Below are 27,362 nucleotides of genomic sequence, written 5' to 3'. Positions count from 1 at the left end.
CAAGCCTCAAAACCCCATTTTTTCCAGGCACGGACATCTGTCCAATGGGGATGTAAGTCACAAGCTACACACACATCGTCATACACGTTTTGGGTAGCTAAAAGTTGACGAATCTTTTTTTCCTGTTGAGGTCGAGAAGTATCCAGATGAAAACGCAAGGCTTTGAGCCAAAGGAGTTTTTCGTGACCATTTAAGGCCATTGAGGTGGTAAGTACTGATCGTAAAGAGTCCACAAGGAATCGGCTGGTAAACGAAATCCCAGAAAACAAGTCACTAAGACACACACCACTTGTCGTCCCAAATTAAATGGATAAAATTCTTGTAATAATTGATGGTAATGATCCACGGTTTGAATATGGTCATTGAGTTCCTTCCACGGAATCTGTTCAATGATATGTGACATAATCCGTGGCATGGCAACTTGATTTTATAGTGTCTTTGTTTCGGAAGCAGTAAAGGTAATTTCTAACCAAACACGTTCGTTCTCCAGTAGGGAATTTAAATGTTACATACTGTAACTGAAACGTCAGAGTTTGTCTAGATGTTTCGTCTTTTTCTAAGCAGATTCCATGTAACAAATGTTGGTAATCCTTTAACTCGTCTTCCTCAATACGTTGCAGTAAGTGAATCTCTAAGTAACCAAAATTACGAACGTCTGGTCCATCATCATCATCATTCATACACTGAAAGTGTTCAACAAGGTCTGACCACTGAAAAAATTCTGACGAATCAGTCCTCTTATACCATTCAGGTACCAGTGGTTAAAGATCTGGTGAGGTAACGGATGCAATTGTTCTTTACGTTTCACTTGTATTTTCACCAGCTCTCGGTAAATCCTTTCTCTCAACTCCTCAGGCAAGCCCAAAATGTTCTCTTGTAAAGTATCCATAAGTATATACACTGTTTTGGGAATCGTTGGGTGGTTACCAATAGCCTCGTTTAACTTTGTGCCTAATGTAATATCCACTCATAATCAGTCTTCTTGTACTTTGAAACATAGCATAATTTAAAAAAGGACGAATCACTCTGAGTTTGCGTTTCACTTGTATTTTGATCAGTTCTCGGTAAATGCGTTCTCTCAACTCCACAGGCAAAGCACGAATGTTCTCTAGCAAAGTATCCATGAATAGGTCATACTAAATCCTCTTTGGTCTGACACAAGAAATGTACTGTTTGCACAAACATGGTTTTACTTCAGTGTCGAATTTAAATCGTTCAGTCACTAATTTGCACATTACAATTCGTTCAGAAGTTTCCTCTTTCATCAAGTTGACATTGTGTTCAAGATGTTGGTAATTCGTTAACTCTTCCTCTGGAATTCGATGCAGTACGTTTACAATGATGTAGGTAGAATCGTCCATACCAAACCAATCCTTTTTAAAACTAGAGGATCGTTGATCAATGTCTGTCCGATGGAACACTTTCAATTGAATCAGTCCTTGTATAGCCTTCAGGTACCAGTGATTCAAACACCGGTGACGTAACGGATGCAATTGTTCTTTACGTTATACTTGTATTTTAACCAGCTCTCGATAAATGCGTTCTCTCAACTCCACAGGCAAAGCACGAATGTTCTCTTGTAAAGTATCCATGAACAGATGATGGTAAGAAGTTACTTCAATGTCTCGGTCCCACTAAGGGTAAGTAATGACAATTCGGTGACCATCGAGCATGTTCTACGTAGGCCGAATCTTGCGGTTCCCAGTGATGAAGTGACACACCGCAACTGAAGCACTTGACTTTATCTCCTTCGCCCAAGTAGAAAAATCCGGCTCTGGCTAATTCTTCGGGGGTCGGTCCTCCCAGATACTTAGGCCATTTTCCTTTGAACGATTGAAGACGATTTTCAAAGTCGCAGTATTCCGACAAACGCACAGGGAACGAATATTCGTCTTTCACAGGTTCGTTTCGATGAGGGTTGAGTGACATGGGCAGGAGTTTGCTCAGGGCTGGATGACATCCGTAGGGGGGTAGATGTAAAGGTCGACATTCCCCTTTAAACCCAGTAAAATGGCCAAGAGGACGAGCGGCATCACTTTCGCATCCCACAGGTTTGACACGCACAGCATCACTTTCCATGATAGGGGTAGGGACACTAAAGTTCCCATGATGATTTACGCCATCGCTCAGGTCACAAGGTACAGCATCGTACCCATCGCAAGGCTCACAATCGCATTCCACTTCCGAAGCCTCACACTTGAATTGTGCCTTTCTAAACAACTTGTTCTGTGTTTCTCTGAAAGTATTCATCTTGTTCGCTCGGTCTTGGTAGTCACAATGAACTATCGATCTTGACCATAGCCCCCCTTTTTATACTAGTCGCAATGCAGTCTCCAGCTTGTACATCTTTCCTTTTTTACGTTTTTTATGTCCTGTTCTGGAAGGTACCGTCTCTAAGGTACCGTCAACATTGTACCGTAGTGTGATGGGTGGAAAGACCATAGAAAGGTAAGGGCAGTGCGGAGACCATCGAGTATGTTCCAGAATAGCTGAATCTTTATAGATACATAGATCCATTCGTAACTTCAGTCCGCAAGCGAAACACTGTACCTCGTATCCCAATCCTGACTCAGGTCCCAAGTAGACAAATCCTGTTCTAGCTAAAACATGCGAAGAAGGTAATCCTTCCCTATCCGTAGGCCATTTCTGAAACGTGTCCAATCGACGGGCACAATCACAATAGTCAGGTAAGAAGACTGGAAAATGGTAGGGTTTGAACTTGGAGTTCTCATCGGGCTTCTCACTCGATTCTTGCTGTGGCGAAGTCATCTTTCTGGTGGGGTAACTATCCTCTTACAACCAATGTTTTATACCAACGTGTCCATACGGTAAGGTGAAATGATTGGGAAGTCGGACTCGCTTCTGGTACACGATTTGATAGACTTTTTCCAAGGGCCGACTGACGATGTGGTGAGTGGGTAAACGTACAATCTTGTTGGGTTGATAGGTGGTCACTTTAAAGTTTCCATCCTCTCCCGATTGTAAGGCTTCTTTCAATACCCCAAAGTTGACCACTCGACTGGTACGATGATTCAGAGTCAGTCCTTTCACTTTGCACGTCGTGTGCACTTCTCCTTGTTTGTCACGTTATTCGTAGCCGTAATTTTTGGGACCGCCACTGACGAAACTTAGAATCTTGTCGTCGGGATGCTCGTCTGTCCAGGCTCCTAAACGGTCTCCTTCGATGTTAGGGTGATGTTGAATCGCGTGATGGATGTAAATGCAACTGTCCGTGTCAAAGTACAGGACGCGTTCTTCTAACAGTTCTAAAGCTTCGTACAATTTTAAGCGAGCATGGCCTGTCACGTAAGTCGCAATGATGACATTTCCAAAAGGGTCGTCTTGTACAAAGTCCAGATCTTCTTCGTAATTGACCAAGATCAAATCCTCTCGAACGACGTCCACGTGTTTCATGTATTTGGTTTTGTCGTGAATCATCTGGAAGTAGCGGGAAGGTTCTGTCAAATATTCCATCTTGGGTAAACACGGTCGTTGTGCCATTTTACCCCACAAGCAATTTAACATCACTTTGGCAAACGATCGCCTGCCTTCGTTTTTCTCGATGTGGTCTAAAGAGATGCCTTCTTGTTCATAGTATTTCTCTTTGAATTGTATTCGGTCTTCGGGAGTGTGACACCAGGAAGGATAGCCGCTGGCTTCTTGTTTCAGTTTCAAAAAGGCATCCACGTAGTCAGCGAAAATGCCTTTCTGAGTAGGGTAACCCTTGTGGTATTGTTGTGTCTTGGGAAAGTGGCAAATTTCGTACACTTCTAACAGTTGGTATCCCATGTCCAGAGCTTTGAACAATTCTACGCTGACCCAGGTTCCCGTCAAGGCCCGTTCTTCCTGGGTGTGCTGACAAGGCTGATCTTGGTTGCACGTTTCGGCACAAGTACGGCACAAGGGAAACATCAGTTTGCCTTGACAATGGTGAGGTAAGACGGGATGGTATAGGTTCGTGGGAGGCAAAACTTTACACTTGATCAAGCCTTCGTATTGTCGAATGTTTTTCAGGTCGATGTGTTCCGTCAGCAATTGCGGGTGCCCTACGGGAAAGCGACAATATTTGCACACGTAGGGATACAGCGAACACACGTCCAAGTATTTGATTTCTTCTCCTTTCTCTTCGTCGGCTTGGTACAGCAAACAGGTGGCATTGGTCCTTCCTCCGTACAAACTATCCCTCGGGTTCAGCGGGTCCATGAACTGGTAACTTTCCACGAGGCGTTTAAACTCGGGATCGGTTTTCATACGGTGATCGTACTCGTGTTCCCACATTTCCACCACTTGGTATCCTTCCTGTTCCAACTTTAGGCGCCGCTGACAAGTGTCCTGGTACAAGTCTTCCATGGTTCGTTGTAAAAACTGATTTTTAGTGCTACGATCAGGGTAACAGACGGGACATCCTTGAAATAAGCAACCGTTAAACTCGTACACGATCTTGGGGTTTTCTAAGTCCCAGCCATCGACCGAATGCGTTCCGATGGTCTTTTCGCCTCCTCCTTTGCGGGCATGCTGAATCCATTTATCTTCCTTGTCGCACAAGTAATGTAACCAACGTAGGGCTTTTACCGAGTATTGACGCTTGACATAGTGGGTCGTTTGAGGGCTGATGACAGCCACGGTGTTTTCAGGCATGAATCGTTGGCGGTACACTAAGGAACACGCTTTGGCAATGGTGCAAGCTTCTTTCAAAGGATCGACCCCTCCGTGTTCCATGAACAGTTCTCGAAATTTTCCACAGCAACGCCGTAAAATGTCCACGTCAGAACGACAATACTTTAGCATTTCTTCCTGAAAGTCGAAAGGGTCCGAGGCGTGAGCCTGGTACCAAACGTAGAAAGCTTCTCGTTGTTCGGTACGCATGTTGTCGGGGTCGTAATAGTGAGCCTCAGGCAAATGGGGTAGAACGGAGTGTTGATTGGCTTCCGTATTGAAAAAGTGAGGAAAGTACCCTTTAGCCATTTCTGTCATTCCAAACGTTTTAGGCATTCGACTCAAAGGCATGGCCAAATAGCTCATCGAATCTTTAAACTGCACTTGTCCCACTTGCATGAAAATGATTTTGGCTCCGTTCAAAGTCACTTTAGGACGTTCGGTGCCTTGTTCCGTATAGTACCTCAAAAGAAACTGTCCATCGTATCCGGAGAAATTGTGAGCCATCACCGTGGCATGACGATGACAATCTCCGTAACGTTCGATGTCCTCTTGGCTGCACGTCTTGTCGATGGGATCTAAGACCCATTGGGCAAAATCGGCTAACGTGTTCGGTCCTCGAAAGATTTTTTCACGCCCTCCAGGAATTTTGCTGCAGTGAGGGCAATGACTGAAGATAGGTTCTTGAATGCACTTCTCGCACGCTCGATGAGCCACGCAGAAATTAGGAATGTGAATGCCAGTCTCTTGCATGCATTCGAAATCGAAAAAGATGAAATTGCCTTTCTTCTTGTGACCGTCCTCTTTCTCTGGTGGGGGTTTGTATTTTTGCACGTAGCATTCGTGTTCCAAGTCCACGATGTGGTGACAAATGTGACATTTTTTCTTTCCTCGACATACGTGTGCCTTGGCCTTATTGGTAAGTATGCCTTGTCCACACGTAGGACACAATCTCAGCAGTTGACAAGCACATTTCTTCTGTGAACCTTGTGTTTTCAGATGTTGTTGGTAACAGGTAGGACTGACAAACGTGCGCTGACAAGTCGAACAAGGCACTGGTTCTTCGCTCAGACAGGGTGGAGAGGCCAAACATCCTGGGCATTTCCATCCACAATGGTTGTGTTGCTCTCGATTGTTATAACCATGGTCACATTTCTCACAGTAATAAACATATCCCAGGAATCCAGTGATACTGGTAATGGTATCGAAATGGTCATCGTGATGATAAAGGTGAATGTATTTTCCGTCCTTAAAATCTTGGCCTCGAAACAACAGAGACCCACGCATTTCTTGAGGGTGCACTTTCAAGGTGTATCGTGGAGCTAGGGCATCTTGCAATTTTTGCATCTCAGGAATGCCACAGGGTGTGTCTTTGGACAGTCCGGCTTGTTGTAACAGGAGTTCTGCTTCGTTTCGTTGTTTGGCTCGATCGGATCGTTGAATAGTGTTCCAGGTTCTTTTCCATTCTACCGTGTCGTTCTTGTTGGCATAGGTTCGTCCCACCACGATGGCTCGGGCTAAACACATCTGGTCTTGAGGGTTGTTAATTCGGACGAGACTCTTTTTGGTGTTGCGAAGGTCGTCCACCAATAACATCTTTTTGCGTCCTGTCCTTTGAGGAAGAGAGACGTGGGCCATTTTCAGTGTGGCTTTACCATCGGTGATGTCAAACTGATCATTAGATTGTTGTACGTGTTGAATCTTGTACATGATTTTGGAAGGGGTTAGTTCTGCGGGTCTGCTAAACTCGATCCAAACAGGGGATTTCAAACCGTCGTGATCTATGGATAGTGTCAAGCGATCGTCTTCTTTGGGTTGACATTGTCGCTTGAGTGCGGTGAGCAAAGAATCCCACATCTCGGTGATAAACCCTTCTGCTTTCTCCAAGGGTACGTCGGCCTTGAAATCTTTAAACTTCACCGTGTAGGTGTAAGCCGTGGTTCTAAATTTTCTAGAGGAGCGCTTTTCCGTCTCTCGAATGGAATAGTATTTTTCAGGGTTGACTAAGGGTGACGAACTTGGTTTAGAGGTTTCAAATTCTGGTTCACTCATGTTCTCTTCAAAATCACTGGCATGAATTTGTGCCAAGATTTCAGCTCTGGTACGAGGCGATATATCACGTTTCTGCCTCTTACTTTCTTCTTCTTTCTTCTCGAATGAATGGGATCGTTTCATCTTGAGTGCAAAACGTCAAATGACTCAAGTGCAAACACCATAAACTAATTTATAGTCATGGCAGACCAGCGTATATAAAAGGGTGTGTGTCTTGTCCTTTCACTATTCATTTCACTCAAGCCGAGCACAACGATGGAAGAGACTAACCAAATCGAACGTTTCGTCAGAGCTTTGCGAGGGGTCATTAGAAAATTCTCTTCAGACCAGCCGACGGACTACTCTCCTTCCTTTCGAGATAAAAGTCAAGATACTTGCTATATCTGTCAGAAGAAAGGGCATTGGTCTTCAGAGTGTCCAGACCGTCAAAAAAGAAAAAAAAACAGGGGCTAAAAAGGACAAAAGTCAAGATACCTGTCATTATTGTAAAGAAAAAGGACATTGGTCTCCAGATTGCCCAAAAAAGAAACAAGAGGAATCAGAAGAAAAGAGGAATTCTTCAGAAGAAGAGAGGGATTCTTCAGAGGAAGAGAGGGATTCTTCAGAGGAAGAAGAGGAAGAAAGAAGACAATTCTATTTACAAGAGGCAACGAAACAGGAGAAGAAAAGAAGAAGGGAAGAAAATGAGGAGAAAGAAGAGGAAAAGAAGGTGAAGAAATTAAAAAAAAAGAGAGACTAGAAAAGGAGAAAGAAGAAATCAATGAACAATTAATTAAAGTGTTGTGTTGTGAATTGTGAATTGGATTGTAAAAAATGGAGAAAAGAATAAATTAATGATACAAGGTAAGTGTCTTTGAGTTTTGATTTTAAAATAAGAAGCTACACTCACGCACTCATACACAGAAACGTACTATAAGGGTAAAATGGGTGGGTTTTTTTTTTGAGTTATTGGCAAATTGAAATTGTATTTCTTTTCGAGAAATGTGGGTGGCCCTGAAAAGGGCCTTTTTTTCTTCATGGTGTAGGGGTGAGTTTAAGCAAACAACTTTAACTGCCTTAAGCCTTTGCCACGACCAAGGCCTACTTCTGGACTGCGTAATGTTGATGATGATGATTGGGTTGAAATCACTAAGGGTGGTACGGTAGGCTTAGTCACAGGGTTGACGTGTTTAGCTCGGGAAGGTCGTATTCTCTTCGGTCGTAATAAAGAAGTCTGATACATTTGTTTCAGACTTCTTAACTCCGCTAAAATGTCCAACAGTACCGTGACCGTTTGATTTTCACCCTCTTGTTTCTTTGCTGCTACTTCTTCTTGCTGTTGTTGCTGTTGTTTTTTTCTTACCTCTTCTTCTTGCTGCTGTTGCTGTAGGAGAAAAGCTTGTTCCGCTTCCTTTTGTCGTTGTATAAATTTCTCCAATTCTTCTTTCTGTCTCTGTCTAAAATTCTCCACTTGCGGTAATGAAGAAGGTAACGAAGGTTCCGGAACAAATTCTTGCGAGGAGAGAAAATCCACAAAATCCCAATTCACCTCTTCTGAAAGTAAGTCCGAGTTCCATTGGGCAGTCTCCCCTGTTGGTGCACCCCAATGGATCGTTTTCTGAATTTCCGTCATGTTGAATCACTGTCGCATAGATTGACTGCACACAAGCGCTAGCGAATCTATATAGACTACGTGACGTCACAGACTGCTCTCTTCGGATTGGATGCGAGCTGACTGAATTTTGTAACGCGTGTTCGGATTGGTGAATGAACTCAATCCGTTTCAATCCTACCTCTACCTATAAATAAGCGCAGTTCACTGCATTGATTCACCTGTTCTCGTCGCTTCAAGATGTGGACCGATGTGCAATCTTCTACGCTTGTGTCTTCCATGATGTTCAGGACGGACATGCTCATGTATGTCCGATCCAAGTGGACCGTTGTCCACAGGACAAACACCAGTCTGTGGATACGTAGGATCTACGTTGAAAGACAAGGATGCATGAAAAGAGTGCTGATTTACGGGCCAACAGTGAGACGCAGCCTAAGGACAAGAAGAAGACCAATGCGGTGCCCTTTATGTTAATGAATACATTAACATAAACCCAAAGGCCCTTTTCAGGGCCAGCCATATTTCTCGAAAAGAGATAGCCTTTCCATTGCCTACCCCTTTTTTTAAAAAAAAAACAAAATCCCATGTTCCATTCCCCTTGTCCCTAAACAAACCCAAACTCTATTCCCCATGTTAAATTCCCCTTGTACGTAAAGTGACCCACGATTTATTCCCATGTTAAATTCCCCTTGTACGTAAAGTGACCCACGATTTTTCGCCATGTTAAATTTCCATTGTACGTAAAGTGACCCAGGGGTCCCTGTAATGCTAATTCCCATTGTACGTATTGTGCCCCCCTTTACTACTTCTAAATTATAAATAACTTGACATCCAGGGCTACCTTCATCAACTGGGCTGGATGTATATTTATAATCTGGCCTTTCTCCGATAAATTCCCCTGGATAATTTTGTTTTTCGCTTAGATTTCAGTAACAATTTTATATAATTAGATTTTCTTTGATATTCAGGTAATTTCTCAGTGATATTTGATACCTCTGAATTCTTTTTTTCTCCAAAGATTATTTTCTTAATTTCTTCGTCAAGTGATTCTTTGCCACGATTAATTATTATACGTCTATCATTCATGAAACGCGGACAAATTACAATACAACGATCTAAATCTACAATCCCAATATAATTATTGCATTTACTAACATCTAAGCCATTAGGAGTAATTCCATGATTTCGTTATCAAATATTATAATAATGACCTGGTGGTAGTCGCACATTGTATGCACTATCGCTCCGAGAAGCTATACCCAGCAGTTGATCATGTATTCCGGTTAATTCACTTGAAATTATTTTCATGTCTGGTTTATCGTTGAATAATAATATGAATTTCTTTTTCGGTGCATCTTACCTCTTTATGCTGAATACAAGTTGGACATGCGAGTAATTGAGATGCTAAAACATTTTGATGCGAAATACATTTTTTACAATTTGTTATTTTACCCGGTTTATAAGATCTAGTATTTGTAAGTTTTATGCTATGAAATCCAGCTTGTAAATCTATGCGCCATTCTGGATTGTCATCTTTAGCTTTTATGGTGAGTGTTTTCTGATGTTTTAATGAAACAGGTGTAGATTTGCATATAATATGATACCCACTATATGTCTCGCACAGATAAATATGTTACCTTGAACAATCGCAGAGTCTCATAAAATAATCGATATTATCATCTGGCTTTATCTGTTCATCAGTACTCATCCATGTACCAATTGTATCCTCATAATTTATGTTATCATGTATCCATTTGAAATAGGAATTAATACAAAAATGGATATGTAAGTCTAAACTCTGGTATTTCATTGATCAAATACTCATTACTGAATTTATCAGCAACTTGTTCAAAATCATCATCCGACGCAAATATATAAAACCCATCTAAATATCAAAATGCTGAATTATTAACCCTTGAAGAACATATTCGTGTATAGACATACTTCTCAAAAGCATTTATCTTCTGTTTTATTTTTGACATCAGCAGATTTCTCTAGTCAATTTATGTTTATTAACGAATAATTATGAGAGTACAATAATTATTTTTGGCGATATCTGTTATAATTCTTCCTCATTATTTTCTTCAAACAAATTTGTAGGATGAGTAAAATCCGGATTATTTTCCGCACAAATACGATATTACTTAACATTGTCAGGGTTGATGATATCGTTATCATCAATATAAACTATCGTCGTGTGAATAAGACAGTCCGCAGGAATAATTAAGCACATAATATCACATATATGGTTATTCGCTGACATCATATAAATATATATATATAATTAAAATTCGAACATTTGTTCTGCATAATATAAATGCCATTTCCAATTGGAATGAATAAATATAAATGGCTCTTATATGGATCAATAAAATTCTGTGATAAGGCTTGTCATGGGGAATACTGCCTTATACATAACCAATGAATCAAGGAAGGTTTTACAGGACCTAGACCGTGTCTAGGTTGCATAAAGGGGTTACGAGGTTATTAAGATATTTGCAAAAAATGCGTTGGAAATAAATACAGAACAATCTTATTTTATTATGAAAAAAATAAAAAAATTACAGAGCAAATAAAACCCTCTTAAACATGCCGGGAAAGAGCGATAGCAAATAAAATAGCAAAAAACATACCTCATACTTTCCATGATTTTAAAAAGTATAAAATTGTATGTATATGATATACCACGAGATGTATACATTTTTCATTAAAATAAAACGAACCTTGCCTCCCCCCCCCATTTCAGATTGTAATGTTCAGTCACTCCCCTCAAACCAAAATGCACAGAGTTGTTAACCCACAATGGGTGAACAATTGCTTCAGGTGTTTCCTTCCTCATTAGTCTTTTGCTATACAAGGCATTTATTTCTACGTCTGTGATTGGTTGACTCCGATTGGGTTTATTGCCAGGTGATGATCTAATTCAGATGGGTGTATCTTCTGTAAATTTCTGAATTCATTATTTGACGGCAAGAATTCTGTAACCAGCCTTACATCACAAAAGTGTCTTTTTTAAAGTGTTTGCATTCTACTTACTTTCGATAAATTTCAGTATATCATGATGATCATGGTGTACAAATCTGTCTTCCCTAACACAATCATCATGTTCATTTACAAATGTATCAGCCATGTCTCTAACAAACTAACCAATTAACTCACAGGTTAGCAGTTTTCATGTCGCTTCATAATCTTGCTCCTTATCTGATGTCATCGTTTTCTTTCTTCGTCAGAGCTGCAGTGTTAGATTGTTGCCAGAGGGAGAGACTGGGAACATCAGTGTTTACAAAGATGACATCAGCCGACACAGGGTGGAGCTGAATAGTAATTGTATCCTGGATTGAATATGGTTCTGTGTTTGTGTATAAAAATGTTAGTTTCTATAAAAAATATTTTACATGAAAATCATGTTCTTGTTATTTATCCTTTATTAAATGTAATATTCCAAGAAATTCATATCCATGTTTAGAGAGTATAATAGCTATAGAAACAAGTTCATTATGCGTATTCATACGCAAATCACAAATAGATATACCAATAATGGTATATCAAGTTGTTTTATACCAACACTTCCAAGGCCATGCTATTTTTAATGTATGTGGTATAAATATAGAATAGATGTATAGCGTGTACGCTGTATCGATGATATACCAAGAGATGTATAAATGTTTCAGTAAAAGGAAAGGAGTCTTGCCCAATTTTGTTTTTAATAAAATATTTATACAAGTGGTATATCATTTATACAGCGTACTTAATATGCATATATTGTATTTATACCACACACAAGTTTTCATTTTATATGGGAGATAAACCTGACGGCCATAAATGTGCACTTTAGGGGAGTGAACTCTTCACAACCCCTCGTATGTATGTTGCTCAAAGAAGAAGTTCAGTACACTTCATTCATTTTAATTCCTATATGTTTCCTGTAGCAATATTATATGAAATGAAAACACAAGACTGATAGTTAACATTCAGTTTTATTTTAATAATGTGCATGCAAACATTGAATTTGTAGTGTTTGTTGTCATGAACGGTATGGTAACAGGACAATCATTTGCAATTAAAGCAAAAGTACGATTCCAGCAAGAAACATAAAAATAATGAAGGAACAAGAGGTAATTAAGCACTTTAACCTTAACCACATTTCATTGATATCGTTTATGTCCACATATCGCTATTTCTACTGACTGTCAAAGTCACTTTCAATAATTTTCCTACGTTTCCGCTGTGTGGGCCCTTGTTTGATAATTCGCCTGTTGAAAGAAGTTGGCGCAGTTGGGGATCTCGGGAGGTTCATAACAAACATATTTTGTACGGTGATGTTTGATCCATAGAATGGGTTGCACAATACTTTATTCTTTTGAATATTACACTCCTGGGAACTTGACATACTACAGTATGTTGCTTAACAGTTGCATATTTCTTTGTTGTGGAGATGGGGGTTGACATAATCGTTACTTCGGTGGCAGGTGTTGCTCAGGTAATTGGAGTACATATGTTGTTGTTTGTCACTAATGTTCGAGTAGCTGTTTATAGACTGTATATGTGTGTGGCCTGAAATGTGCATGATATCAGTTGGGGGAATGTTTTAGTCCCTTTAACTTCTTAATTAGGTACTTTCGACTACTAGTGTTTGTTAATTTCTTTTTTTTCTGAAAGATTTGCCATTTCTTTCATTTTTCTCGTGATGCGACCAATTTAGTTAATTTCAACGACTCGTTTCCTAAACCATTTTGGGTTTGTCGCCGAGATTAGCATAGTGTTGGAGGCAATATATTAAGGATCTTCACGTTGACAAAAGTCTGCTGGTCTTAGCTCAGCATACCGTTTGTAGATAGCAAGTGGATCTCTCTCTTTGTTGCTTGTGTTTTCGTACATCTTGGGATTCATGTCCCTGATGTCCTTGACATCGTCTCCTGTTCTTGTTTTTGTCTCCCTTTCATTGACCTCAAGATAGTGGAGGCGATTCACATCTTTATTTAGTGTAACATCCCGCCATTTCGGATTGTAATATTCAGTCACTCCACTCAAACCAGTTTGCTCAGAGTTGTTAAACTACAAGGTGTTAACAATGACTTCTGGGATTTACATCCCCATTACGTTTTAGCTATACAAGGCATTTATTTCTTCGTGTGTGATCGGTTGACTCCGATTGGGTTTATTTCCTTTTCCTTTAGATTTTAAATCTTTTTGTTTAGCCCGAAGAGCAACCCTTGTTAATCCAAACTTTGTGTCTCTACCTTTCATGATTGTATATGCACATTTCTTGTTGTTTTGGTGGCGTGCAATGGAGCTGATGATGCTTCTTCAGATGCTCGGTTCAAACTCAGATCCATCTTTTCTCCTAACACTGAGAATAAAACCTGCCAGGTGCTGATTTAATTCAGATGGGTGTATCTTCTGTATATTATTTTTAATATATATATATATATATATATATATATATATATATATATATATATATATATATATATATATATACTGTAATTGTATACTTCCACACCGACGATAGAAGCATCAGAATAAATAAATGTTCTATCATGACAATTTTGGGACCCCTAGATTTATATATTTTGTCGCTGGCTTGTCATTTCGTCCTTGTCAGTGAGGAAAGTGCACAAATATTTATTTATGATAGTAATTGTATACTTTCCTCATCGGCGACAGAATCCTCAGAATGAAAAATAAAACTTATATTTTACTCCCCTTTGAAAGTCAAGGATATTATGATTTTTAGCCACATATTCATGTATGTCGATAAAAGGATCAGTCATCAAATCCTCGATCTCTTCATTATTAGAAAGAAATATTCAAAATGAACCGTCCAACAGTTAAGAAGAATTACGACGAAAGATATTATAAGACACAATTCGTATTTTTTTTCATCTCTCTCCTTGATTTAAATTCCATAATCTGTCTCCTTGGTATATTTAAGCATATTATTGTTGTATCTGCTGATTTCATAGACCTCATGATACTTCCTGAGCAAAGTAACCCACATTTTGACAGAGCACCCTCGGTCACGACGTCGTGTACATCGTGTTTTGGAAAAATGGCGGAGCAATTATCAAAGGTCCATGTGGATTAGGTAAGACGTAATTGTTACTTAACCTAATAATGAGATGGTTAAAGTGGGATAATTTGTATTTTGTGGCTCCGTCAGTTGATGATCAGAGAGTCTACGATGTTCTTAAAGATTTTAATGAAAACGCAAAATTGTGGTACGATGACAGCAATGATAGTATTAATTTTATCACCGATATTGATGAAGCCTCATCTCTGGATGACCTTGATGGATTTATTAATAATCTCGTGGTATATGATGATGTGATGCTGGACAAACAACCAAATCCAGCTCTGATATTTTCTCGAGGCAGACACAAAAACACAGATATGATTTATGTTACTCAGCGATATACACAAATACCTTAAGTTGTCAGAGATAACTGTAATATTTTAGTCGTATTTAATGGAGTCGATACACATACTCTGCGAAATATTCATCAGACTTAGTGTTTAGGGGATATGGATGTGATTAAATTCAAAAATTTCTTTTGAAAAGAACCAAGCTACCCCACACGGATTTATCACGATACATTTACATGATCCTTGGTCGCGATATCGTGTAGGTCTTGATAAACGTTTAGATTAAGAAACAGCAGCAGGGAAGGTGCGACCAATCTACGAAAAATCTATCTGCCACTGACAATGAACATCACTGAAATAAATGCCTCTGTATAGAATTCTTTTTTCCTTAACCCTTTTGCAAAAAGCGTTGCTGTGTCGGTTAACTACTCTTTCACATTACTGCAATTCATTTTTGTTGGTTTAAATGTATTCTCGTATTTAATTGATATCTGCATATGGGGCTGATCTTTCAGCAACACGATTTAAATATCGGATATGCAAAGACATTCATTCGGCATGCTTTGCAGGAAAAACAAAACCTAATAATACATTAATACAAGAGGACAAATCATATATTACATGATTTAATAACACAGGCAAACAAAGTATTTAAACAGGTAAGAATTTAAAAACAAATTTATCAATTGTCATAAATTATTAAAATTTAATTTGACTTCAAAAGAAAAAATACTAAACAAGCATTTTGTAAACTTTGGACCGCGTTAACTCGTATATACGAGGGTGGAACGATGCCTTGTTCTGTTTTGCTAAATACTGTTTATAAAACCGATGAAAATACACACACACACACTTCCGTCCCATAATACCATGATTAAAGCACCGAGCAATCATGACACATAACAACACAAAGTAAATAATAATAAAAATAAAATTTCAACCGATTTTAAACAATACATTTTTATAGTTCAGTCAATATCACGTATAAATATATATCAAACGTATTTATCAAACGAAAGGTTAGTACTTGAGGCGTTATTATCTCCCCTTGTTTAATATTCGTATACTGTACTAATGTAATACGTTGCTACCATATTCATATGTGTAGCGGCATTTTCCAGATCCTATATGAACTAAATAGTTCAAACACGTTGCGATGCTCAGTCTACGTTTGTAGTAAAACGCGGTTACAAAGTAGCTTGTATAATTGTGATTATCTTGTCAGCTTTTGTTTTACAAGCGTTTTTATATTATGTTTTTTGAGCTTAACCTTTATATCACAAGTTTTGTGTTGATTTAGAAAATAAATATCAGTTGTGGATTTGTCGCTGGTAGCCAAATATTGTGTTAGCTTTTTGTTTAATGAATATAGAAACAAAATAATACATGTAAAGCTCTTCAAAACATATAGAGGTCAGCCGGTTGGTATCCATGAAAGTATAATAGAATAAAAGTATGATAAATATTTTGTATGATGGTTTAATTCAGTTTACAAATTTCGGGTTATAACGGCATGATTTCTGGGGCCCATTAGACTTCGTTATACTTGAAGTTTACCGTGTTTACTAAGCCTCCCTCATTGTATCCATAGAAGAGTAGTGTTGCTCGATGGTTTACGTGGTATCGATGACATATTTGTTTAAAATATTTTTTTAGGGCCCAAAGCAAATGTGGTTTTTTGATATACTTATTAATTAATATTTATAACATTGAATATGTATTTTGCGTAGAATATATATTTTCAAAGTTGCAGGCTCGATTTTCGTCGGTAGATTGCTTCTAATAAAACAATATATGTAAATAGCGGAATTTTGGAAATGGCAGTATGGTACAATTGATGTGTTTGTGTTGTCAGTTAATCCGTATATATGTATGTATGTATGTATGTATGTATGTATGTATGTATGTATGTATGTATGTGTGTGTGTGTGTATGTATGTTAACTAAAATAATTTCATAGGCTTAAATTGTTGCTACGATGCACTTACATAAAAGTTTTCTCAAAACAGATACTACGATTTTTTATGTAAACGTGATGATATTTGATGCCGTCAAGTAAGAATACGAGACGTTAACCTAATTTCACAAATAGTGACCGATTTTTAACCCTAAATATTAGAGACCCATTAATGACAACGACACTCGTTGTGTCCTTAGGAGAAATGAAATAAGTAATCATTGTTGTCAGCTTCTGATCTAATGACCCACTTGTATTGTGAATTTTATATTTTAAGCAATTGTGACCAATATGTAAAAAGAGACGCAGAACTGTGCTTATTTTTTTAATTTGCTCATTGTTACTTATTTTTACCCAGCCCTATCGGGACAGTTGTGTAGATTGCTATGTAGTTACGTCATGATGTGAACAATTAAATTTGACAATAAAATATCACCGTGACAGGTAACAAGGCTTGCAGTAATTTCCGTTAAGATCAATGTATAATTCAGAAATTCTAGACAATGCTTGCCATCCGACCATGCTGTCATATTTGGTTTTGTCAAATTATGTCGATGACGATCTTTGTTAACCACGAGGACACGATTATGAAATAAATGATGTGAGAAATGTCTACAATTAGCAAGTTCGTCGACGGTTTGGTCCGGATACAAGTAGTATAACGACTTTACTTAGGTATAGTTGAACTGAAGATATGCTCTTGTGGTACTGATTAATTATGAGTTCAAGTATTACATGATAGATTATATAACAATGTACAACAATTTCATTTACTATTAAACAGTGAAGTATTTGTATAAAAAGACTGTCTACCATAGAAATCTGAATTTGCATGTCACAAGGTTGTTCTCTATGAACAGATTTGCCAGATAGAGACAACTCTTACAAGTCCTTGGTTTTGTGTTTATGAAACCATGCTTTAAGGTTGATCAGATGTCTTATCATTTTGTATTTGTTTGTCTTTGATCTATTTAAAGGACCGAATGTCAGTGTAAACTGTGTATGAAACTAGTTTACATCTCGTTTTCAAAGAAAGGTTCCAGTTGCTCACATTGCTTATTCTAAAGTAATAATTGCATTGTTAAAAAACAACTGTATTTCAGCACAATCGTGTGTATTGTATGTAGGACACAATAATACTAGCTTTCTTGTAGGTATCTATAATATATATAAAAGCAATGACAATAAACAGACATTTTACATCCAGCTTCCGTACATGTGTAAGATTAATGAAGTTCAAAATGAACAAATTCATATAATCTACAAGATAATTTCCTATGGCTGATTCACTGATTCATATTTAAACAGCTAATTTGCATATGATTTAACTTCCCTATTAATCAGACGAACGAAAAGAGTTGCATATGCAAGACTTTTAATCATTCACCGATATCACCCTTTGTACAACATTAACATTTTATTACCAGTTTTAAATATGGGATTATGAGAAAAAAAACTGTGGTCTTCATGTTGTTTGGTTATGGATACTCGGAAATAAAAATGATATACAGTCAATGAGTTTTGAATTCATGAATACCAGTCTCTCTCTCTCTCTCTGTCTCTCGTATCCCCTTATATGTACTTACATTTAAAGGCACAAAGTGTATATGTTGTTTAAGTGGTCGAAAATACGGAATACAGCTTTGCTTAAACTAAAGACCTGTTTAAAATCAATTTAATTTGTTAATACAAACGTTTGGGGGGAAGAACGGCAAATACATACAATATGTATCACAATATTTAATTTGAAACTCATGTCTGCAATGTTGAATTTGAAACAGTTGTCTGCAATGTTGAGATCAAGTCAGCATTACCCTCGAGTCCGACGATGAAATATTATCACAGCTGAGTATATTTCATATCGATAGTAACTTTTATTTCTAGAATATTTGTATGCTAATTGAGATGGCAGATACCTTTAAATATACAGCGATTAATTTTTTTTAACACTATCACCATAGGTATATGAGTTAATTAATAGAAAATGAATGGACCGTCATATACCTTGTTTTACACGGGATAAAGTGTGACTATATGATGCATTGAATAGGTTTTTTTCAAGTTCTTGCTGAATTATAATTTTAACCACTACTTGAATCATATATATACTTAACTTAGGAACGTCTACTCCTTTTCACCTAAGTTAGTCAAATATTACATGACCGAAAATTTAAACTCAGTCAAAACCAATTTTTAGGTGAAGTAGGCACAAGGTAAAATAATTTAAAATACAAGTTCCTTTAAGCCTTTCAAACCGAATATAACATAACGATGTATCAAGTGTTTAGAACATAAAAACAATTTCAATTCCAGAAGTTACATATTCACAATACATGCATCAACGGATCATCGTGACTGCACATAAACAAGTAGTTATGGGGGGTGCAGGGAGTCTATAGACCTGTATTTTAGAATAGGTGGTTTGCGCTATAGGGTCAATGTGAATTTTACATAGGAATGTCACCTGGAGGTCAATTAGAATTGAACATTTGTGACGAAGGTTTTATTTTTCTTTTTAGGGTGAGAACTATTTATAGGATGAAAAGTATTTACAGGGACAAAGGGTTTATAGGGACAAACATAGACATACAGAAACAAACAACAACACATCCAAACAAAGAAGATGGAAAGACACAGTAGAAGGACAGATATGTTCCAAAGAAAGACTCACAGACAGAATAGAGACTCCAAAAAGAAAAGTCTATTGATGGGTAAAAAAAACATTTATTTAAATATATACAAATTTCGACATGGAACAATCCTATTTACAAGTTATCTATTTCTTGGTTCTGGAAAACTACTTTTAAACATTAAAGTTCGTGCCTTCAACAAACCCATATAAAACGTATACACATTTCATAAAATATATGCCATTTTTGATACTACAATTAATGCACATTTTTAAGAAAAAACTCAAAGGAAAAAAAAGATTCAAAAAGTTCGTGCTTCGCTTTTTATCCGTCACACACGTTGTTTAAATCTGGTCAGCTACAACTTGAGTCCCAGCGTAGACGTTTCCCATCACGTACTTCCTTTTGTTGGGTTTTAGCTATAGTAATCTTCACCAGGTCAAAGAAAGTTGCGTTTTCATTGAATTTGATGAATCGCTGTCAGTCAGGCTGGAGAATGATAGTATAATTGTTCCTGACCACTAACAAATTCAGTCAGGTATTTGTGTGACATATTACTGTAAAGTTATAACGCTGGCAAAGGTGGAAGTGTACCTTGCCAAATGCAACAGTATGAATCGAAAGTTGTACGATGGATGGTCATGTCAATGGGTTTTACATCATTGCACTGGCCACAAAGGGTTCCTTTTTGATTGTAAGGACTGGGCTACGGCAAAAAGACACTTTATATTTTAGGGAAATAAATTATTTTGAATCTTTCACAATGTTTTGTTTTGTACATACAATCATGTTACGGCAATAACTTTCCATCATTTTCTGACCAGGTGTTCTTCTGTTTACGCCAGCATAGTTGTTACCCTTTTCACTGGCGCACTATTGTGTTCACGTACAGATGGTACCCAGCTGAAAGTATGAAATCATCAGCTTGAAATAAGTAAATTAAATGTTATCTCTAACCATCATTTTTTTAAGTTTGTTATTCGAAACCACAAAAATAAATGTGCACGTATGATATCAACTAGCCTAAGATAGTTAGGAATAACATTTATTTGTAAAACGGCATGAATTTATATGGTAGTGAAATAGTGATCCATACATACACAAACATACGAGAGAGAGAGAGAGAGAGAGAGAGAGAGAGAGAGAGAGTGAGAGAGAGAGAGAGAGAGAGAGAGAGAAGACAAAATTCAGGGAACGGGAGCAATTATTGTCTTTCTGCAGGGTTTGGTTTATCAAGTGTTTTGTTATCTGAGTTTGATAAAAATCATGATATAATACAATATTTATTTCAATAATACTTATTGAGTGTCATTATGTATCTATACATACATAAACTAAATTTATCGTGCTTAAAGTCACAGCTGGATTTCAAAATCATAATAAATACAACAATAATATTGATTTCCTTTGATCCTTTAAGGCTTTTCAATATATAAAGCGATTAAAGACTAAAAGCTCTGCAACAAACTAGGTTAGATTCATATGTTTATCTGGACCCATATTATTATCTGGACTCATATGAGTATCTGGACTTATATTATTATCTGGACTCATCATCTGAATCCTAAGGACATATCTTTAGGTGTAAATCTTGTCTCATCTTATTGACACGTTTTTAGACTCATATTATTATCGGCATCGTATGAATAAGAGTTTGGGTGTAAACATTATCTTATAGAGTGGTGAATAAAGATATTGACGATTGTGCAACTGGATAAGGTTTTCAAACCTTGGCTGTGAAAGTACTCTTTTTATATGGATACTATGTACTTATCTGCATTATTGTATGTTGGTGTGCCCATACTGAATGATGTACTTCATAGTTCATTAGTGTAATCAACAAAAGAATTACAGGTTTATTTATGAAACAAGAGACACCCTTGTCCATGAACAAAAGCTAATCAGGGTAAAATTGTCTTGACAACTGCTAACATGGGGGATCAAGAGACACGAGATAAAAATCAAACAGAAAGCAGTATTCCATCAGGTTGCAACACGAAATATGAGAAGCAAAAAATATATCTTATTTTGTATTTGCTTTAGCATTAGACACTCCGAGAATATTAAAATAAATTAGATACAAATAAAAATCAGCAATTTTATATTTTATATTTTATTTAAATAATTTATATTTGGAAAATTGAACGCCGTTGGGTTTACCTTGTCTTGTTACTTCAGTTTAAGTCCCTAGATGTAACAGTTTGATTTCATTTTCAAATAATCTGGATTATAATTGTGATATATCAAACCAATTGGCACTACATCACAACAGTGTAAACTTAATTGTATTGCACTTGAACTCGTTTGGATTACTCGATAGGTTAATCGTTTAGGACTAATTATGATTCTATTTACAAAACGGTAAGTAATTTTTAATTTTTCATTTCATATTTTAGGCAAATAAATTACGTTTTGAATCTTACAAAATGTTTTGGTTTGTGCCTACAGTCGTGTTACGGCAATATCTTTCCATCATTTTCTGACGAGGAGTTATTCCGGTCTTTGGGTGACCGCGTCACCCTCTCAACGTGGGATAAAATGTGATAAGGCTATCAATTATTAGGCGATAAAACCATCCATGTAATAAACTCCCGTAAATGTAATAACATCAACCGAAAATATAATATGCCATATTAGCTGTAAATATAAAAAATGTAACCAGCAAATGTTCAAAACCCACTGATGGCAAATGTAATAAGCACAGCCCGTAGATATCACAATATAGATAATGATTACTTGTTTCAAGTGCAACATTAATTTGGGCAGTATTTATAATTATTCATAATTTATCTAGGAACGTATGTATGTGTATATCAATGTGTCTATAAATCTATGCATATACATTCAAAGTTTATAGAGTTTGATCGTCGAAATATCATTTGAAATAACACAGAGAACAACCCACATTATAGATGTTGACTGAAAGGAAAACGTTGGTTGGTGTACTACACAAGCACGATCAGTTCTTTTACTTAAGCAATATCATTAACCATGACCTCATTTATAAACACTATTATCACCGATAGCATCAAGGCAATCAGACATGCATGCAGTTAAATGGCCTGTAGAGTCGTGTTATTATGTTTAGGAAGTTTCATGGTTTTAAACTGGTCCATATGTACACCGAAAAAAGTTACAAAAGACAACACAGTTCTCTACTTTAAATGGGGATCATGTATAGAGATAAAAACAACTGTATTAGTGGGTTGTTCAGGACTTAACATTTTTGATGCTAACTATCAATAAACAAAGCAATATAAAGTTTTTAAAAAAAATTCATAATTTGTTTCACGTAGTACGCAATGAACGTAATTGGAATCTAGATATCCAATTCTAACTGCCAAAACTCTTGATGCATCCGATCAGAGGTAGAAAACCATGTTAACATAAACGGATCAGATTAATAGGCACTCATCTGCAAAAGAAATATTCTATTTTAAAATTGAATGACAGGAATTTGTTACTACGCCGGATATAGGATGCCACACATGGGGTAATAGTGTGACCATTCTATTAATCTGTGCAGCAATCTTGATATAATTTACAATACTTGAGTAACGATGTGTTTGGTATTTTTCACTCAATCTTTCGTGTCTTTTCCATCAAAACTTACTTTTTCAATATTCAAATCATTACCGCAAAAGGTACTAGAGTTAGAGAAACGAGTCAATATGCATAAACAAACACTGATTCGCTGTTATACCTGGTTTGTAATATATGTGACAATAAAGTGCAATATCTATAAGGAATGCAATCTCAACCTTTCTTTTTCAATTAGAAATCACGGTGTATGGATTTTAAAGATTAGATATTCAATAAATATTTGGATATTGGCGTCCCGAAAGGAATTTCCAGAGTTCATGGGGTTTTCGATTCAGCTTCGGAAACATACTTTTATTTTACCTGTCTATACAATGCATGTCACTCATAAAGCCATTAACATTATAAAAGAAACGACAGACATACTTTTATCCAAATCTAGGTTTCTAGTTCTTGTGATCGAGATCATGGTGTAGCGGGATAATACACGAATTAAAATAATAATAATAATAATAATAATAATAATAATAATCGATATTACTTGCGTAAAAAATATATATCCTTGGGTAAATATTGTCTCAAAAATTATTTACGTTGGAGAAATTGATTTTTGTCTGTAGTTTTTGACTCCCTTAAGTAGGTTTATGCTTGATTTAGGTCGAATCTTCCATGAGTTTTCAAGTGTAGTGTCGGCCATCTTTCCTTACAAGTGCATTCAACACTAGTCCACTCTACGTTAGATTCAATCAGCAGCATTTTGAGCGAATCGATTGAATACCCAGTGGGCTGCAGTGATTTAAAAACTTTGGGTGGATTTTATTGCGAATGTAGATCTTGTCGGTATTCATTCGTTTTCTGAATTCGACGGTTTCGACAACATATTGTTAACGCAGATCTTGCATGTTAGAAGATATATTGCATTTGATTTTGAAGCTCATTCAAGCCGTCGAACGTCTGAAGATTTTGTCTCTGGCAAATGTTTGCAAATTAGGGAGCGCTTGTTTTTGCAGCAGTATATGCCTGAATCTGTGGTATGGTTTGAAGATACGCTGGCATATACCAGATGGTCTGTCAGATTCTTAGGTCTGCGGTATACAACCATAAGAACGTCTTGAAATATGACATGTACTAACTTAATAGGTATATAGGGTACCACATTTGACACACACACACACACACACACACACACACACAAATATATATCATAATAATATTAATAAGGAGGACTTTGTATAGCGCCTAATCTTTAGAAGCTCTAAGCGCTATACAACATTAAACAATACCAATAGCATAAAAAACATATATAATGATATGATTACAAGAAACAAACACCATTAAATTAAGAAAACATAAAAAAACATGCTGAAAATATTTAAGGTAGGAAACATTATTTGGTCTTTAAGTTTGTTCTTACAGTCGAAATAAGTGAGATTTAAGAGCACTCTTTAATGGCATCAATGTGTCTATGTGTCTACGTTCAATGGGAAATTAAATCCACGTTGCTGGGCCCTAGTATGCAAACTAACGTTGACCATATGACTTCGTTTTCATAGTGGGAATAATGAGTATACGATTGTCAGAAGAGGAACGTAAGTATATTGCAGGTGTGTACACATGGGTGAGGTCGGTTAGGTATGTTGGACTGGAGTCCGTCAGTGAAATGTAGCACAGATAACAAATTTTGTATTTGATTCTGGATCGAATGGATAGCCAGTGTAGGGTACAGAGCAGCGGGGAGATGTGTTCTGATCGTGGTACTCTAAGTATTATCCAAGTAGTTGTTTTTTGAACTTTTTAACGTTTCTGGAGTAGATATTGAGATGAATCAGACATAATTGAGTTACAATAGGCCATTCTTGAAAGTACTAATGAGCGCACAAGTGTTTTAGTGGTATCACCTGAAAGATATTTGCGTAAAATTGGTGAGAAAATGGATGGTAATCTATGACACTTGAGAGCGGCTGAGTGTATATAAGAGAACAGGTCTACGAACAGTCCCCCGTGGAACACCAAAAACATCTATTAACTGGGCTGGAGTGTATTCCATTTGCAGACACAATTTATGTCCTTTTGACCATGTAGGACTTGATCCACAGTAAGGCTGTATCATAAATGCCAACATGCTGGAGACGTTGAAGAAATATATCATGGTTTATTGTGTCAAATGCTACAGACAAATCAAGGAGAGTGAGGACTGGAATCTGTCCGTTTTCCAAAGCAGAGAGAATGTGATTAACTACTTTTAGAAGAGTAGTTTCAGTAATATGACAAGGACGATATGCAGATTGTACATTGCAAAAAAGATTATTTGAATTCAGATGAGATACAAGCTGGGATAGAACAACCTTTTCTAAGATATTTGAAATGAATGGGAGATGATAAACTGGGGGGTGGTTGTTGATTTATTCAGCAGACGCTTTACAATGGCAGTTTTGAAAATTACACACACAAACACACAGATAAATAAATAAATAAATATATATATATATATATATATATATATATATATATATATATATATATATATATATATATATATAAACAATTCACAAGACCGCTCCGATGTATTTGTTTGTGTGTGTGTCAGTGAGTGTATTTGTGTATGTGTGTGTCTGTGTGTGAGTAATATTCCCGTTTTCAGACCATTTATCTAATTATCCTTCTTTCTTTCTCGTATTATCCTTTGTATATTTCCTGTCATTGAAAAGTGCATTAGTCAAGCATTTACCTTGGATTGTGTCTTTGGCAGATGTAAATTATTTCTGTTCCTGATGAAGAGTTTGTTTAGCTCAAAACATAGGGAAACCGTTTAGAGTTGCACCTCGTTAATTTTTGGATGATTAAAATTTTCTCGTCTTTGACAAATGGAAACAAGTCAAGCTAATGCACATAGTATACTTATTTACCTTGAGCGTTTTCTTCATAGTCATGGTCATTTTCGGATTGAATATTATCAAGCATATACGTATCCAATGATCTGAAAGAAATATTGAAGAAATTAGTTTCTTTTTTCTTTCTCATTTCGTTCCTTTTACAAATACACATACAGAGCAATATTTGTGTATTAAAATATGGCATGCATCATATTTCAAACAAAGAAAGAGAAGTAAGAATGAAAAAAATGGACTGATTATTATTATTATCATTATTAGTGTTCTTATTGTTAAAGTGAGAGTTAACTGCTTTCAATGCCTTATTTCATCTGCACTGTGCCTCATTTCCAAGCATTCAGATGGGTGTCGATAACAAAGTTCACAAGTTGGATTTGAACACTTGTTTTGTTGTATTGCACTGACCTATTAGCGGTTTCGTCTATGCTCCTTGGTGTGAACTCTGAAAAGGCAATATTTGATATAAATGACTCAGTGTTTTTGTTTAAAATATGGTTTAAAAAATTAAGTTTTGAGGAATGTCTGGAGGAAGAAGATTTAAATGAATTATGCACATCGCAAAATCTTTTAACGTTTAACATATTGCTTTAAATGAACAGGTTAACTTTACCATGTTTATTGTAAGCAAATAAACAAATATATATTTTTATTATCTTGAGACCGAAATAAACCTATGGAATAAAACTGATTGTTTTCGAAAGGACTATCGATTCTGTCTTTGGCATCACTTTTGCTTTTTAAACATGTTCCTGTCGATAATTATAAAGCAAACGTATAACCAAAATAGGTAAAATATATTCCGGTACACACAAGAATATATCAAATTTATCAAGTACAGGTATCCTTTTATTAAGATCAAGTTGAAAAATAATGTATTTCGTATCCAGTATATATATATATATATATATATATATATATATATATATATATATATATATATATATATATATATATATATATACACAGTGGGTGGAGAGGAGGCAGATTGGACGCACCTGCAACTTCTAAGTAGGAATGAACCTCAGACCTGCTACTTGTTGGACTTTCCTGCTCATTAGAAGTGGAACTGGTGTTTGAAGTATGAATACGAAACCTTTTAACTTCAATCCTATAATTTAAGTACACTACAAAAGTGTTATTAATGAGTACAGAGTCAAATTATGTCTGTTTAGATACGATATCCTCTCTTGCAGCATTTTGCTCGTCTTAATAGCATTGCTAATTACATCTAAAAGCTCGATTATATTTTCTTACAAACTGTGACCATAGTAAAGTTATATATGAGTTTCACCCAACATGTTTACAATTGTCGTAATAAAGACAATAATTCCCCTCTTTAATCCCATGTTGTCAAATTAACGAACCAAACAAATAAATTAAAAAAATAAATATTATGATAGTTTAGGAATAAAGATTGATAAAGCTGCAAATGCATAGTGCAGCGTTCGTTTCATGTGCCTCCTGTTTTAAATTTTGAAGCCTAGACAACTTGACTTTGTTCCAAACTGAAATATCAGTCAAATTATAACACCAACCTTTTTTGAATTACTAGTGGGAGTAATGATTCAAGCTGGGAGGTCTGCACGCTCACGTCTCACGAGGAACCGACCCATTTCCCGTTCCTAAATTCAAATATTGATCAAAATCAACTTCTGGCGTAAATATATTGAAAATACAGT

General features: G+C 36.5%; 1 protein-coding gene and 1 long non-coding RNA gene across 11 annotated transcripts in view; one reads left to right on the top strand and one right to left on the bottom strand.

The window, feature by feature from the left end:
* LOC149795922 (uncharacterized) overlaps nt 1-11,642 on the top strand; it is a 57,369-nt gene extending 45,727 nt beyond the window's left edge. The window contains exon 3 of the long non-coding RNA XR_016422156.1: nt 11,530-11,642. This is a non-coding gene — a long non-coding RNA (uncharacterized LOC149795922). The remainder of the gene's footprint in view (nt 1-11,529) is intronic.
* A 7,692-nt stretch (nt 11,643-19,334) lies between these two features.
* LOC149795921 (uncharacterized) overlaps nt 19,335-27,362 on the bottom strand; it is an 82,281-nt gene continuing 74,253 nt past the window's right edge. For 4 of the 10 annotated variants that reach the window (XM_089965838.1, XM_089965840.1, XM_089965837.1 and 1 more), the window contains 4 exons: nt 26,679-26,791; nt 26,089-26,125; nt 25,699-25,769; nt 19,335-20,155 (listed from right to left, as the gene is read on the bottom strand). In XM_089965838.1, coding sequence (XP_089821964.1) covers nt 20,115-20,155; nt 25,699-25,769; nt 26,089-26,125; nt 26,679-26,791 — 262 coding nt within the window. In that variant the 3' untranslated portion in view covers nt 19,335-20,114. Of the gene's footprint in view, nt 20,156-25,698; nt 25,770-26,088; nt 26,126-26,678; nt 26,792-27,218; nt 27,306-27,362 lie in introns of those variants that run through there. The other 6 variants (XM_089965842.1, XM_089965841.1, XR_016422447.1 and 3 more) reach the window with 5 other exon arrangements.

This window comes from Sinohyriopsis cumingii, chromosome 7 (genome assembly GCF_028554795.1).
Source record: "Sinohyriopsis cumingii isolate HCF-2022 chromosome 7, ASM2855479v2, whole genome shotgun sequence".
Classification (NCBI taxonomy): Eukaryota; Metazoa; Mollusca; class Bivalvia; order Unionida; family Unionidae; genus Sinohyriopsis; species Sinohyriopsis cumingii.
Note: the sequence above shows the minus strand (reverse complement) of the source record. Positions and strands in the feature narration are given on the sequence as shown.